The sequence below is a fragment of the Rhipicephalus microplus genome, chromosome 6 (genome assembly GCF_043290135.1).
Source record: "Rhipicephalus microplus isolate Deutch F79 chromosome 6, USDA_Rmic, whole genome shotgun sequence".
Lineage (NCBI taxonomy): Eukaryota > Metazoa > Arthropoda > Arachnida > Ixodida > Ixodidae > Rhipicephalus > Rhipicephalus microplus.
This window is the reverse complement of record NC_134705.1, coordinates 201682843-201700270: the sequence shown is the minus strand read 5'-3', so window position 1 is coordinate 201700270 and position 17428 is coordinate 201682843. Positions and strand designations below refer to the sequence as shown.

The 17428-nt window shown below is 40.5% G+C and overlaps 1 protein-coding gene across 2 annotated transcripts in view; it reads right to left on the bottom strand.

The window, feature by feature from the left end:
• The window catches only part of gek (serine/threonine-protein kinase gek), a 151943-nt gene that overhangs the window by 18512 nt on the left and 116003 nt on the right, over positions 1–17428 (bottom strand). For both annotated transcript variants that reach the window (XM_075867614.1, XM_075867615.1), the window contains 11 exons: positions 17173–17312; positions 15769–15850; positions 13575–13718; positions 11736–11808; positions 11595–11657; positions 10133–10213; positions 9575–9738; positions 8147–8312; positions 5234–5338; positions 2404–2484; positions 511–608 (listed from right to left, as the gene is read on the bottom strand). In XM_075867614.1, coding sequence (XP_075723729.1) covers positions 511–608; positions 2404–2484; positions 5234–5338; positions 8147–8312; positions 9575–9738; positions 10133–10213; positions 11595–11657; positions 11736–11808; positions 13575–13718; positions 15769–15850; positions 17173–17312 — 1197 coding nt within the window. The remainder of the gene's footprint in view (positions 1–510; positions 609–2403; positions 2485–5233; positions 5339–8146; positions 8313–9574; positions 9739–10132; positions 10214–11594; positions 11658–11735; positions 11809–13574; positions 13719–15768; positions 15851–17172; positions 17313–17428) is intronic.

Here is a 17428-nt window from a genome sequence, read left to right as displayed (position 1 = left end):
AAAATTATGAGTTCTTCAACCATACTAAATAAATGAATATCAAGTTTCAAGAAAAACAAGCAATAACTTTTCCAAACATGTCTTTTCTTGTTTAAGGGCAGTTGTGAAAAAGACCATAACTTTTGAACGAAATCAGAGAGAGACGTAATTTTTTATACTTGCACTTCTAGAATTGTGTAAATTCTTAATTGAAAATGGCAATTTTTTTAAAGACATTTAAATAGTGACATACCCTAAACAGGAAACATATTTTATGGGATAATCTTCCAGACAATACTGCATTGCATCTATCAGCAACCATCAATGATTTATTGATCAATTGCGTAAAGGTTTTTAAAAGTAGTTTCATGTCATTTTTTTTTTCTTTTGTAAGTGTTTGTGTTTGGCGACTATTACTTCCAAGAAATGCTGTTTCTCTCAGTCTGAAAACAGGGCGCAGAAACATTCAAAGAAACACTCCCTGATAATTGAAAGTCATGCTTAGTGAACGTATGACCTCGAATGACTTGCCTTTTTCAAATTCATTGTTTGCACCCAGTCCCCAGATGTCACCTCAAACACATCCACGTGGGACTCCATGTACACACAGAGGTACGAGTCAAAATAACCTGCAAATGAGTTCACAGACCAACTTCAGGCTACAGCAAGTTTCAGAGCAGTAATGACCAAAAAAAAAAAGTGTGCTATATATGAAACACCTACAAAAAGGTCGTAGAAGTAAATTTATGCTATAAAGCATTATGCCAGGGTTTCAGAAACCTAGGGACAAGAAACCTTCATGTTGCTATCTCATAAAAATATGCCTAAGAAACCTCCAACTTTTTATTTTCTGCAAATTAACTTCGAACTACCGTATTTACTCGCATAATAGACGCACATTTTTTCCGAAAAATTCGGCTCCGAATTCTGGGTGCGCCTAATACCCAGAGTAAAATTTTTGAAAATTTCATTTCCAGCTACAGCATAAACCGCTGATAACGTACGTCGCCGAAGTCACGCATATTCACACTACAATCGAAACAACCTTCTTCATAGGCTACATTAGCGCAAAACGTGTTGAGCATGCAGTCTCCTGTATCTCAGAATTAAGGCAAGCAACGTGGTGTGCATTCAAATTTCCAAAAATTTACATCGAAAGAACCACGTTACCAACGAAATGAATGAAAAAAATTAATAAAAACTACTTAAAGAAAGTGGCATCACGGTAATTTGTGGATAACATTTCAGGTCGCCTAGATTATGTACATTGTCACGACAGAAATTTTGTGCGCTGAATGGTACTGATCGTTCAATTTCACAGGCTTGCACCTCATATTATATTGCAATCGAATCGGGAACCACCATTTGAATGTTACAAGTGCCACCCAAGCCCCCTTTTCTTTAAATAAAGCCACAGAAAAGAATTTGATTCCACACAAACCCGCAACTTTGATTGCCCGCGACTGCCACTGATAAACACCAACAGTGATTAAGCATAACTAGCCTACGATTTGGCATGTTGTCGGGGGAAGTTTGTATAAGACAACATGAAGATTGAGTGTCGAAAAGATTGCACTCAAGCAGCTGATCCATCAGCAGCGCTCATGTTACGATGTTTAGGTTCGCGGCCAAGAAATCAATGGCGACAAAAGTCCGCCGAGCTTGTGCAAGTCCGCATAGTAGCAGCAAAGGCGATAATAATGATGCTTTTTTTGACTGGAAACTCAATGCGCACTTGACGAGGACGTGATCGCATGTTCCATACAGAGCACACACGTCCGGAGCCGCATCTGTGCAAGGGTTACTTTGATACCCAAGTACCACCCTCCTTCTTCACTTGGCGAGCCCGCCAAGCTCGCACAGTGCTGCCGCTATCTTTTTTTTTTCTTTTCTTTTTTATCGCTTCGGTTAATGTAAAAGGGCGTTGAATTGCAACCGTGCAAATACAGTACAGAACTCTAATTACAGCCCCTGTGAGCATATCTAAGCTGTTATATCCGGGATTGGATAACCAACACGTTTGATTACACTGCCCTTAGAACAAACTGGCCAGCACTTTCAGGTAGACATAGGGAACACAATTTTGTTCAAAAATGATACCTATCAGTATTGTTAGCTTTCCATGTTATTTATTTGCATACAAATGACATTGCATTATCTTCCCTCTTCTTTTCTCATTTTCGACTATCTATGGGAGCAATTGTGTAGTATGAGCCATTGTTTGCCATCATTCTAATAACCCCCTCCCCCCATCCATGTATATTTTAACAGGTCCCCCCAACTGCTGTTGCGTCAGGACCTTAGATTGTTGTACTTACCTATCAAAAAAAGGAAAAAGAAAGGATGACCAATACAGTGCATTAAATCTAGCTGAGCCTACAACGCAATCAGCATAGCCAACAAGGGAGACAAGAGGTGACTTACTGACTGACAAGGGCACGGCAGAGAACATGACTTCCTTGTCACGCGTCTTTTTCCCTTGACCATTCACAAACACTCCCAGTTCTGTAGACACAAAGAAGGGTTAAGTTGGCCACAGCATCACATGGAGACACCAAAGGAGCAAATACCTTAAGCTGCATGATTAAGTTACAACTGTACTGCAAAACAAAATGTGTTTACCATGCCTAGATACAACAAAAATCATGGCAACACTTGCTTTAAGTTCCTGCACCAGCTTACCATGACACTCCATTATTTAATGGCAGTGAGTTGAACTTTGTGCAAGTCTGTAGCCGACTTGGTGCACTAGGTGCACTACATTGTATTTTAAGAAATCCAATGATGAAACTTGGCATGTTTCAGGAATCTCTACTGCACCATGATTCGTTAAATAAGAAAAAGGGTTGAAAAAAAAACCCTTCCCAAAAAGTAAAAAAAAATAAATCAGCCCAAACTACCTTTTAGGGGACACAATGAAATTTATTTTGTCACAATAACAACCTTCACTGTTGTGTCAAGACAAAATATCATATACGTAAGTTTAGCTTTAATTGTTACTTTAGTTATATAATAAGTCCCTTTTGACAAATAACAAAAGTTGGCAATTTAAAATAACACTTCATCAGAATTTTGAAGGCTCTATTTGCATTCACAGTAGGCTCTCGCTAAACAGAAGTCGCTTAAACAATACTACTTTGTTGGAAGTCAATGCTTTCATTGAACAACTGCCTTAGATATGATTAGTTACATAATTGCATTCTGCACCTCCGCTCATCTCTCGGTAAACAGAACCCCCACTGAACGGAACACAGTTTCTTGGTTTCTTCAGGTACTGTTTAAACAAGCGTCTACTGCATTAAAGAAAAAAAGGCTGACCACTGGGAAGAGAAACAAAGTGTATGCATTTTTTTCGAGAATTCGTGCTTAAAGGAACACTAAAGAGCAAAAGAATTTTTTGTGTATTAGTAAAGTACAATTTCACAATCCTGAAAACGACACTCTTACCGCAAGAGAACGCTTGGTAAGGAATAAAAATGCAAAAAGGAAATGCAGGTAGAGACACCACCTTGAAATTCCCGCACAGAACAATGTGATGTGATATATTTTGAAGGCATCTACTGGGTCCTACGTAGCTTCTAATCGATAAAGATGAAGTACACGGATGTATGCTGGTGCCATAGACCTTGCATACGAAGTTTCAGAAAATTTCATCAGGCCAATGTCACGAAAATACGAAAAGCACAGTTTCAAATTTCTGATGTAACACACAGTGATCTCGACACAAAATTTGAAAATAAAACTCCAACCTTGATTTGTGAAATTTATGGCATTAGCATTCTCCGAGTGCAGTTAGTCAATCTAAACCAAGCCATTATTCCTCTTTAGTGTCCCTTTCAAAAGCACTGCCAGTATGTAAGCGTGACGTGAGCTTAAAAGCAATACTGTCAGTGTTAAATTTCTCAGAATTTATTGAGTCATTCATTCCTTTAAAGGGACACCAAAGGCGACCATTAAGTCGACGTTGATTATTTAAATAGTCATCGAAAAACCCTGTATTGTTACTTTTGTGTGAAGGAAGGGCCTATTTTCAAATAAAATCACGTTTTAGTGACTTGCATCAGGTTAGCGCACTGCAAATTACCCGGCTCAAGACGCGGACCGACCGAACCAACTCACGTCACTGTTGCCGTGCACAACGTTACCCAGGTTTACTGCGCTAGTAGCAGCAGGCCGAAAACAGCAGAAGCTACAGCAGCAACAACGACCATTGATCAATTTCCCACCACTGGCTTCGAGATTGCTGATGTTTTTTTGTTTCAACTGTGCCCTGCTAGATGGCACCACCTGTCCTGTGTAACTACGCGAAAATTAAATTTTTGAACCACTCTCGCCATTTTCCATAGTAACGACCGGTGGTTCTTTTTTCCACAAATCAAACAGAAACGAACAATCAGCATTTTATTGCATCTCTTGGTGCACGAAACCTTCTTTATTTAGTGCAGTTAGATTGATTACTAGTGATTACTAGGGGGTCTGTCTGATGACAGCGGGATCATTTTGAAAATGTCCTACTATATGCTATATGCTTGTGTTCTGTGCATTTATCTCAATTTCTCGGTAAGTGCGGCACTGTTGTTGATAATATTGTCATTTTGGATGTTTTCATACATTGAGCTTTCATTCTGACATAAATTGTTATTTGACTTTAGTGTCCCTTTAAAAATAAATGGAATATCTTTTTTATCATGTACTTCTAACTGCATTTACTTAATTAGTATCTGCATATCTTTCAGTATTACAATAAGGGGGCTATACAAATATCTATACAATTACGATTCAATTCCAACAAACAAGGCTTGCTAAAGTTCATTGGACTCCATACATAACATACCTCATGGAAGTGCATTCCAAGGTAGAAATGTGGGTTAATTAGTGGTAACTGATTTTGTCTATTTTAATGAAACAACCAGACAAAAAGAACACATCTTGTTTACATGTCTCTTTTTTATGTCAGTGTTGGTTGCATTTGTTAAAACGTACAAGTGGGAACTCAAGGTAATATCACTACGTGTTTTTCAAATAGCATCTTCTCTGCATAGTCCAAGAATTCCTGTATTGCCAAGAGCCACAACTTTCAAGGCAACATCACTACCTGTTTTTCACATCGTATCTTCTCTGCATAACCCAACAATTTCTGTGTTGACAAGAGCCCCAACTCAAAATAGGAGTGATGTTACAGAAATGTACACTACGCAAGGCAATGTGCCTTTTTCAAACTGTTCTTTCTAAATGTCAAAGAGCCACTACTTACGGCTGAAAACCAGCAAGTATTCATTGTTGGGAAGTTCCACAGCCATAAAGGCATCCATGGGATTGTGATGGAGAAAAGACAGGTTGTTGTCAGGCTGGACTAAACCTGCAAGAGTGCAAGAGCAGTGGTATTAGGAGAAGTGCAGACCAAGATGCCAATAGAGTCATAATGCATTGCTAAGCGAATGGAGGCAATGGGCTCGAGCCCAGGCCCGCTGTCTGCGGCGAAAGTCTGTCGAACCCCCCCCCTCACCTCCCCCCCCCCCCCCCCCCCCGGCCCGGTCCAACGTACGGAAATGAAAGTCCGGGCCCGGCTCAGTCCAGTAGCCGTGGCGTGACATTATGAAGGTTTGCAGCAGAAACGAGATGTTTTCTGATAATGTGTTACTCTAATCAATGTACCAAAAAAGTACAGTAAAAGGTCATTAACTTCAACTGAATTATTTCGATATTCCGCATAATTAAAAATATTTCCGTGGTCCTGTATTTTACAATGTAAGTCTGAGCGCATAATTTGAAGCGGCGATCAGCACCAGTCCGGTTAATTCAAAACCTTTAGGTGCCATGGGCCTATTGCCAGGTGCCATGGGCGATCCCAATTTCGCAACAAATCCACAAAAACGGCGGCCTTTATTTTAAGAGCTATAATGCAATGAAACTAATGATTCGCAGCTGAAGAGCACCTCAGCCTCGTGACTTTCAGTGCAAAAAAAAAAAAAGCCACCTTGTGATCAACCTATACGTGCACCTGCGGAAAACAAAATTTGCTTCACTGCAGTACAGCAATGACGTGCGGGCAGCATATCACATGTTTCTCGCTACGTCAGTGAGTCATGATTCAACCATTCTTTCTGGGATTCCAAAAAAATTTAATAAAGGACACTAAGGCGAAATTCGCAATGAATGCGAACCTCCGATTGCCGGTGGCTCCAGCAGTTCGCACACTTGCACCACTGATGGAGTTCCTGCCTGCGATGCCTACTTTGAAAACTAAGTTCGAAGGCTTCAATGATCATGTTTTCCAGCCAAAACATATAGCGAATTTCGTCACATTGGCCACAATTAAATTATTTATTTTATCAGAAAGAATGGGCGAATAGTCACATCATGACATGCATGGGACATGCCCACATGTCACAACTGTGTTGCAGTGAAGCATGTCTTGTTTTCCACGGGTGCACATTTCAGTTAAATCACAACAGCGGTATCTTTCTTTCCTTTTCTTTTTTTTTTTTTTGGAGGCAGCAGTGAGACCAGCCATTCATCCGTGTTTTTGGCAAGAATTTAGACCAGGTATTACGGAAGAACGTAACCCTTGAAGACGCAAACTAGCAAACAACGAGCCCTGATTACTTTGAATAGTTTCAAGTTTCTTGCATCCCCCCACTTTCTGTATGTTCTGTTGATTCTAAAACCCGCTTAATTCGAAGATTTCTTGTGGCCCCAGTGACTTTGAATAAACGAGGTTTTACTATAAGCAAACAACACGTGGCGGTCACTATATGCAATAATTACAAGTTTTCGTGAAAATAAGCTGTCAAATTATTTGGGCTTCCGTGAAGTGCAGCACTCATGTGTGCCATATTTTGCCTAACTGAAGGTCTGTTAGCTGCTCGCACTGATAGCTGGAATAGCCGATACATTTTTCGGAAGAATAGAAAGCTTGGAATAATTGGACCATTTGTTCTTCCAGAAGTTCAGTACCTTAGATGTAGGAAAGGGGATAATTTCGTGTATGAATAATCACAATGCTCATCTTGAATGACTTCACCCTCTCCCCTAGCGTTCGAAGTGGCTAAAGGAACTGAGAAGAAAAGGCCGGGGGCTGTCGCAAAGAAGGTACTACGTGGTGAATGACAGTTCCGGCACAACGTCTTCATTTTGGGCTTGATTCGGGTTTTGCGTGTGGCATGGCCTGCCCGACAGAAAGCAATGTAGCCCGAACCCGGCTTATGGGCCAAGCCGGGCTCAGGCTCTAGGGCTAGCCAAAGCTCGTGCACACCTCTAGAGTGAACTCTTCAACTTACTATAGTTATGATGATACTGGTACACTCAAATTTCAAGATTGCAAAAATGGATCTAATGATTTATTTGTTATAACAAAGCAAGTGAAGAATAGTCTAAAAACTGATACAGTGCAACAAATATACATTTAAAATAAAATTTCAGATGTACCAAATTTAATTTTATATCAGACATGAGTTTGTCATAATAAGGTTTCAGTGTATTAGGATACCACTATAAGCAAACAGTATTACACCAATATGTTTACGGCATGGCTTCAATGCTTTAATGATTTGGTTTTCCATGGATATAAGTTAGAAATGCCAAGCAAAGCAGATCAGATGCGCAACACGCAGCAACAGCATCTGTATCTCACTAGGCAAGAGAGATGCAATAATGAATGAACACTGCTGCTCTCTGTTTCTTGGAAACTCTCAGAATATTTGCTTATATTTGGCCAGTGGTGTAAAAGTTAATGAAATTGAAGAAGCATACATTGATAAGGCAGGCGCTCCATGAAAGCCTTTTTCACAGTACCACTCGCAGTCAAAGGCAAAGGGTAAAATTAAGTAGACACTGAATGTGCAACAAAGACAACTTCTATTTTCATTTCTTTTTTCCTCATTCTAATTTCAACTACATATACAAATTTCGCTCTCCCAGGCTTCTCTTTGTGTTACTAGTGCATGCATGCGTTCCCTATATGACTGCGTGAGAAGACGTAGCCATGATTCGTATACAATGCAGAGTTCTTTATTTACATTTATCTCGATAAAACAAAAAGAGTACTTGTTTGATTCAGTAATGAAGGCAGCAGGAAAGGAGCGGATCAAGTGGTGATGACTGAGAGGAGGACATTGTGTGTCATTTTGATCATTCGCATACATTCAAGGAACAAGTCCCTACTCACAGACTGGTTCTGCGGTGCCCTGAAGATTGTAGAGGTAGAAGAGAGAGGGAAGGCCAACGCAGAGTCGGTCCTGCCACACATCGAGACATTGGGCCACGCCAGGAACGCTGATGACCTGTCGGCCACCGTGACGGCTTTTTGTCCGGTTCACCTGATGAACCAGCACCTGAGGGCAGAGGCAAATATGGACACTCGTTTGAACACTCACTTCAGCAGGAGGCTTTCTACGGTATAATTAGGCTTGTGAGAATAGTAAATTTTGGGTCTGAAGTGAATAGTGATTTGGTCGAATATTTTCGAATCAAATACGAAAGGTATAGATCACATACTATAAAGAACATGAGAGTTTTTGTCATGACCCGACTAAGCTGCACATTATCATTTTTAAAATTGAAAGAAGGCACATGAAAATGTATTCTCTTTTGGTTCAAAGCAAGTGAAAGCAACTGGGAATAGCAGCAGGATTGGACTTTTGGTAGAATGCAAGTGACAACCTGCAAAATATGTTATGTTTTAAAATTTACCGATTTTTGCAGGAAAGGTGTAATCATGGTACAGCACCCCTCTAATGTAGTGAAACCAGCTTTACAGAGAGGTTATATGCTGAGTAAGATGCACCTATTCGTTCATGTCAAATACTTTGAGATGTTCAAGAATTTAAATTGTAATAGAAGCAAATTCAAATACTGTAATCTTAATTCAAGTATTCAAAGTGCTCAATTATTCACACAGGCCTAGCTATAGTATTTATATTGGCAAGAAAGTGGCAAGTTCAAGACTAATGTTCTGGAAGTAGGCACTGTCAGCTGAGGCCATGGAATAAAAAAAAATATGACAATCTCCTTAAACTAAGAGCCATTAGCGTCAGGCAAAGTATGCAATGCCACTTACAGTGCTCCTTTATTCTTTGATCAATAAAAAGTGATCAAAAAAAAGTAAATGGTGCTACAGGCTACTACTTTGGCTTGTGTCTTGCAAAACTACACCTTAAAATTCATTTTGCCGCCATTTCTAAAAAAAAACAGCTCAGGTTTGAAGCACACTGAGCCTAACGATGTGTATTTCTGATGCGTTCACTCAATTCTCCTGTTGCCATGGCAACAAAGGTTCACTAGGAGGCTTAGGCTTGTCGTACCACACATTCAGCACCAGTATAAATAATAACTTTGGCATTCGGTTAAAACCTGTTCAAAATATTTTTTCTGTGGAAGACTGCCTGATGTTTTGCATGGTGACCATGTGACACAACACCATGATTATGTGAGTAAACGAAAGCTTACAGATCTTAAGACAGTCGCACATGACAACGGGTGCTTTGTAAGAGAAGTTCATGTGGAAACGCCAGGATTTTTTTGGCACTGTTCTTGTCATAAAATTCTTCAACAACAAGAAACACACAAACACAGAAGGGGTTATAAGTGTGAGAACCTGCTTCTTGACGGCAACACAGAAGTAATAGGTGGGCGCTCCGCCATGATCCATGTGGGTGGTGCAGAAGGTGGTGCAGCCCTTGGTGTCGGCCACCTTGATCCAGTCAACATCGTGGCCATCAAGGGCACCCACAGGAATCAAGCGCAGATGCCGCTGCTTTCCTACACAAGACACACATACAGTGATGTGACAATAAATGAAGACTAAATTGAAATAATGAATCAGTAAAAATTCTTAACTGGACATACAAAAACGTCAATTTCCCCACAGTAAGGAAGAGTTAACGCACACTTTGACAAGGATAGGTCCTCCTATTCAAACATCGGCCTGCCTGTCTGAGGCACTTCCTTTGTTCATTTGGTTTATGCCACTACATGTTACCATCTGTCGATTCTTATCCTAATTTTGGAGAACTCGTAGTGCAAATAATCCTTAAAGCATACTTAGCATCAATTCTGCTGAAGTAGCTCATGCAAACCCAAGTATTTCCTAGGAAAGGGTGCGTTTCATCCGTATTTGCGTGGACAGGCAGCAACAATGGATTTCATGTGGTACCTGCAATTGCGATGAGGAGCTGCTCCTCTGGAATGTATTCAAGTTGGGCAATCTTCTTGCCATCACCAATGCGGGCAATTTCTGGAGAAACGTGCAAAAAGGAAAACAACATCAGTCTGAGAAAGTAAAGGTGCTGAGAGCTGCATCCTAGCCTTCAATATAACTGGGAGTAATCAATAGTTGAAAAATGGTTAATCAATATTTGAGCGATTCATCAGGCATGACATGAGACAAGCACGAAGCGTACACAAGACGGAACTGCATGGATGCTATAGTGCGTGCATGTGACGAAGAAGAGTGCCTGTGCAGTCTAGACTTTCAGAGCACCTAGTCAAATCCCGCTGCTATGCCTGCCTCATTTCTGCTCTCTCCTTTCGATACAGACTTGAGAGACATATGTCATATCATCTTCTTTTTGGAAGTGTGGTTCATTGTTTAATTAACAAACTATTCCATCACAAGGCTTTGTCGTGAAGAACACCCTGTTCAAACTTTCCTAATATAACACTGTAGAGAGTACACTTTTGCTGTCAGAAAAAAAAAAAATTGCACGAGAAATTAGAGCATTTTTCATTACCACATCTGGCAAGATGTCTTGCGAAACCATCTATCCCATTGCAAGCTACTAAATTGAAACTTCGAAGTTCCAATGACTAAATGATAAACTCTGTCTTGCTGTTTAAATTTTGACCATGCGTTTCTTTGCATGAGTGTACGGTCGAACACCTTTATATAAGAGACACTGATGTGAGAGACCAATGGGTATAAGAGACATCATGTGTCCAACATCAAAATTGAGGTTGATAAGAAAATGCATACGTGTTACCCTGCTTATAAAAGACACTTCACATAAAAGACAACAATTGCTCTGCAATGTATGTCTCTAAAGGGGTTAAACTGTATACCTGTGTTTTTCAATAACACTCAATAGAAAGCTTCTGCTGCTTACGAGTGTTCTTTTTCTGCTCTGTTTTTCACACTGATCTTTATAATGGTGAAGAGCCATATAGCTTGAGTTCAAGTGCAGCAACATTTTTTTTGAAGATGCTACTCATGTTTTATGGTAAGTCGCAACCGGGGTATAAACACCTAATTCAAGCAGGATAATGAGGAGTGAGTGTGATAACACACACTTGTCAAGTGTTATGCTACGTGTGTTTGGTTAGTATTGTTGTTTACTACATCTTACAAAATTAATATAAGCATGCTGTTCCACTACACTGCCTGTCTCATTGGCCGTCTTCATGCACATGAATGTGATTCCTTTAAATACACATTAAACTATGACATATAATACTGACACCACAGTTCTTCAACTAGAATAATGCCAATGTGTTTCACATCGTTACATATCTAAAAATCAATTCCATATTTACAGTGGACAAACAAGTACCATAACGAGCACATCAGGACTATGACAGGTCATTTTTGATAACTCATGCGAGCAACAAATGGAACCTACCTTCCCTATCCAAATCCACACAGTAGAGCCCCTCCTCAGTACCCAGAGCGACTCTGTCTGGTTCTGAAAGAAACATTTAGGGCACAGTTTGAGCATTCTAATTATCAGTCCAAGGTATTGCTATTATTTAGCAGAACTCACCTATCACAGCTGCTGATAAGGCATTCTTGATAATCACAACAGTGCTATCTAAGATTTCCTTTGCCTGGAATACCTGCAAAACACAGTATGAAGCAACGTAATGGGGCAATTCTGCTTATATTGTGACCAAAACATAATGTGCAGCAAGACAGTGAAAACACATGCCAAACCAAACAAGCCAACTATCTATCAGTGTGCTTCCAAAAGCTTAGTTATCCAGATTCTAGGATTTTACACCCTAAAACCCCAATATATATAATTACGAGGTATATAGTGGCGGCAGAATCTTGCTTAATATTCACAGCCCAAGAATCTTCAATGTGCATCTAATCTAAGTAAGCTGATACCCTGGAATTACACCCCCTCAGCACTTCACTCCCGTGGCCATCAATTGACCGCATGTTCTCGAATATTGGCAGCGTGACATCTTGCCTGCTAAACCAGCATGGCGAGTCCATGCTTCCCCAAGTACTTCATCTATATGTGGTAGCTACATATTTTTGAATGAATGAATGAACAGATTTTATTTCTGGAGAGATACAGAAAAACGAAGCAAAGCTAAAGGCCATTCGGCCTGACGTGGCTTCGCTACGCGAAATGATAAAAGTTCAGCAAACAGTGCTACATTGAATAATAATTATCACAATACAAGGAGCAGCATAATAACAGAACACAGAAATAGCGTACGAGCAAAAATAGGTGACATATAAATACAAAAGATAGGCTGCATAGACACACAGAATCAAACATCGAGGCTCTTTTCATTACATATCCAAAAAAATATATATATAAATATATATATAAAATTATATTTCAATATAACCAAACCACCAATGTAACAATGCATTTAACGTTTTATAGTGTTACGTCTATAAAACAATGCTTATATCACTGCTGCAAAGGAAGGCTTAAGCCAAGAGTTGACTACTGAGGGCATCAATAGTCAAATGGTTTGAGTGACACACACTTTTCACAGTATCTTCAGAGTAAAAATTAAAAAGGGTTTACCGTTACATGCAGTTTTGTGGAAAAAATCTGATTTAAATTGAGCTAAATTTTGAAAGAATGAAGTAAAAAACTAATTTCACAGGCTTTCTTTTACAAAAATTTACTGCATATGTTAAATGAGCTTTACACTTCTAACTTGCACATAGAACGCCGAAAAACCCGAACAGGCAACGACACTTTGCAGTAGCACTTAGCGAATACAAAGAGGTATGCAGTACGAAACACTTGAACAATTAGTTTCAATTTCATCAGGACGGAACTGTAGTGCTTCTAGTTGTTTTGCCTGGGTTGAGTGCTAGACACTTCTTTATTTCTGAGTGGCAATATTCTTTAACAATGTGTGGTGTGTCCCACATCCTCAAGTTCTTCATCAAGATGTTTGTGTCCTATGTATACACTACTGAGGTTATTTTGTAGTTATATGTGTACTGTGCCCATGCCACATAAGCATTGTCATTTCTTCCTTGAGTATTGCTTCTGTTCATTGCCATACCATTCGATTTGTACAGTCTAACCCACTCATGAAAAATCTGGTTTTAAAAATATACAACATAAGACAATAAGCAACTGCTGCACCTACAAAATTTGTACGTCTTACGCAGTAGAAGAGACCACCCTGTGCAGTGCAGCCGAAGCTTCAGATTATGCCGGCCAATCAGTGACTAAAACTGACCTTTGAGCACCCCCCCCCCCCCCCTTCAATTGCGAACATGTCCATTCTAATCAGCTGCTGAAACCTGCAGTTTCGGTGCACTGCACTAATTCATAGGCACAAAGTGCAATTGTGTAATCAGTCTGAGCAAATAACAACAGGAAGAAGAGGTCACTGACTGTCCGGTGTGGCAGCTTGTTTCGGCGCAGGATGCGGTGTAGTTCGTTGAGTGCGTCCACCCACTTAACCTTCTCACTCTCCTTGTCCACCATCATCAGGGTCTGGCTCTGCAGCCCCGGAGGGTCCATCATGGACGTCGACACCTGCGCGTCACCAGCATGCAATTGCTGCACAAGCCTGCAACTGGGTCAGCCATGTACAGTAGCGAAGAATTGAAGCGGGACAGTTTAGGGTTAAGTAACGCACAAGCTTTCATTCACACCATTTTCAGTTTGAGTCGTATTGGTGCAATTTAGCCTAAAAAAAATGGAGATCAGAGCCAACATTGTCTTTCGAGACCAGATTTGTCACAGCATCACATTGGTTATCTTGAGAAATTGTGCACACCAGTTGTTCTACTAAAAAAATTTGGGGTCTCGTTTAAATCTGAAAACTTCACATCGCCAGGATTGAATTTAGAAGAAATGAGGACTTCTATTCTCCCTGTATGTGTGTGCATTTGCAATAAATACATACAGACAATCTTTTCTAAAGATTAGGCAGGCACTGTGCCCATCTTCGTGGCAGCTTCGACTTGTGGCTACCCTGATTCCTTTGTGTTAGTTTATGTTTGTAAATGCAAATAATAATAATAATAATAATAATAATAATAATAATAATAATAATAATAATAATAATAATAATAATAATAATAATAATAATACAGACAAAAAACACCAGGCCTGTACGGAAGGCACAGCACAGTCACAGCGAAAGCTAGAAGAGCAGCCTTTCAGAGTCTTTTCTAAACACTCACTGGGTAACTGCTGCAAGCACGTTTGCTTAAGGCCCACTACAGCATTAATATTAAAAATTTTAGGGTAGTAAGCTGGCATTTGCTATGCTACTTTTCATCATTCTTCTGAGAAGCATGGTAACCACTAAACTATCGCGAGGAATTTGGCGCCAATTGTTCATGCAGTGGCTGACGACGATTAGAATATTCGTGCATGAAGTTGGTTTGCGCCACAGTTTAGAGCTGAACAAAAACAAGCTTTTGTAATGGGTTGGAGCATTGGACGACCCACTTGTTATGCTATTCTCATTGTGCGACGACTGCTTGTTTTTTGTCCTTCTGAAAAGCGTGGTATCTGCTGAACTATTGCGAGGAATTTTGTGCCGATTGTTCATGCAGTGCCTGACGACGATGAAGAATTATGCCTGATGTGGCTATAGGCCACAGTTTACAAATGATCAAGAAGAAGCTTTTCTAGTTGGTTAGAACATTGGATGACCCACTTATTATGCTATTCGCATTGTGCGATGACTGCTTGTTCTTTCGCTGTTTTAAAATGCTTTATACGTCGTATTAACGTGATTGCTTTCCCAACATCAAGCCTGCCTAAGGTAAGTTTGCAAACAAGTCCCAAGCACCGGCGTGGCTGAGTGGTAGAATACTGGGCCGGCACCCAGCGGTCCCAGGTTCGAGCCCCACTGTGTCATTGGTATTAGTTTTCTTTTTTTCTAATTTCACGCGATGTGGTTACAGACAAATTTTGCGCGATGTGGTTACAGACATCCATGGCGGTGGCGGACATCTACGGCTCTGCGCAAGACACGAGTTGTGATCTCGTAACAGCTTTCACTGCAAAATATTCAGACGGAGGAACAGAACTTGCTACCTTTCTCTAGGATATGCCTACGCTTGAAGCACATACTGCATTTTCTTTCATATAACCCTCCCTATAACCCCCCCCAACAACTATACTGCAGATTTCACGTACAACTACTACACCCACACCTACAGCTTTCACTCGCAACAGTTTTACAATTTTGAAGATGCGCAAGAGCAACGACAAAAAAAGCTAATTTCAACACTGATTGCTGCAATGTATTACCTCCTTTAATGTAATTGCCATAACAAAAAGATGTTCCCATTTTATCTTCCTCAGTTTAAACAAACGTGGATTAAATTCCAGAAATATTTAACAAAGTCTTGTTAATTGTGTGAACTGTGCATCAACAGCTTACCTTTCAATGTTGAGAAATGTTGACCACAAATGCAAAATAACTACAATTTCCTCAGAGCCAGTGCATGTGACGATGTTGAAAGATCTAAATTTGCTCTACACTGGATGAGAAACGAGCTCACTAAACACATACATTTTAAGCTATAAAGCATATTCCACTGAAAAGTAAATCCTGAAGCCTCACCCTAAATATGCAAGGAATGTCCTTTCTATTTGCATGGATGACATCTGACTCGAGCACCGACGTCACTGAGAATTCCTCGTCTCTGTAGGCAAAGAAAAGACAGAACAGAGCCATAAGGAGGACAGCCCATCAGAAGGCACAACACATGGGCGCATTTGCAAATGCATGAAAAAAATGTCTTGAAGTAATACAAATGAATAGATAGAAGAAACTACAATTTACACAGCTCCCCGAGTCTGCAAAGAGGGTAGCATGTAAGTGGACTATGTATGCTGGTGCAAATATTGCTTTGCTGGTTCAAGCAAAGTCAAGTCAGGGGTGGTACTGCGATCATTCAGCCACCATACGGCTTTGAACGCACTAGTGCTTTTGCTTATTGTTGTGCTTTGGCGTTCGATTTGGATTAATGAGTGAATCATTGTGAACTTTCTGAGCCGATTTGAATTAGTGAGCCTGAAAGGGTCAAGGTGGTGGAGTGGAACTGTTGAACGTTTGCTGAACTTTGTCATGCGGCAAAGCGGATGCAGGGGCTGCATGGAGTCAAAGAGAGCCAAAACAACGAAGTTTACATAAAGGCATGTACTACAGTAAAGCCTCATTATAATGCAGTTTCCTCTTACATAAAAATAAATTCCTTATATATGAAAATTCATTATAAACGCGTATTTGTAACAATGTGTCAATCGTGTCAACAATGTGTCAACAAAGAAGGTTCAGTTTAAATTGAGGACGACGCAGCGAGCAATGGAAAGAAAAATGGTAGGTGTAACCTTAAGAGACAAGAAGAGAGCAGAGTGGATTAGGGAACAAACGGGGGTTAAGGATATCATAGCTGAAATCAAGAAGAAGAAATGGACATGGGCCGGGCATTTAGCGCGTAGACAGGATAACCGCTGGTAGTTAAGGGTAACTGACTGGATTCCCAGAGAAGGCAAGCGAGTGAGGGGGAGACAGAAGGTTAGGTGGGCAGATGAGATTAAGAAGTTTGCGGGTATTAATTGGCAGCAGCAGGCACAGGACCGGGTTAACTGGCGGAACATGGGAGAGGCCTTTGTCCTGCAGTGGACGTAGTCAGGCTGATGATGATGATGATGATGATGATGATGATGATGATGATGATGTCAATCGTAATACTATTTTTTTGTTTGTTTTTTTCGTTATAGCTGACATTTTGTTATACTACTATGTCAAGGTTTGAGTGCACCCATGATTTCCATGCTGGCTGAAGTATCATGCATTGCAGCACCATAGAGGCATTAGCCAGCGTTCTCTCCAGTGTATTTATAGGAAACTCTGTACCTTGACATTCATGTATGTTTACAAGTGCTTTCATTTTTCATGCCCCTCCACCACCCCATAAGGACGAGAAGTGATGATGCTGTCTATGAAGAGACAGGGTGGTACCTCATGTCGAGCACTTGGGACGCGGCCACTGCGGGCTGCACATTCTTGTCCTGAAGAAGGTCGTACAGGAAGAGCTTGAAGTCGCACACGGCCACAAACTGGCGCTGCCAGCCTTTCTTAACGCCACCTTGCTTGGGCACCTGAGCAACATTCAAAAAAGGGCAAACTGAGAGCACACCACCAGAGATTTCTTCTGAACTGCATGCACCTCCATCTAGTATTCGGTGTCTTAATTAAAAAGACACTAAAGAGAAAA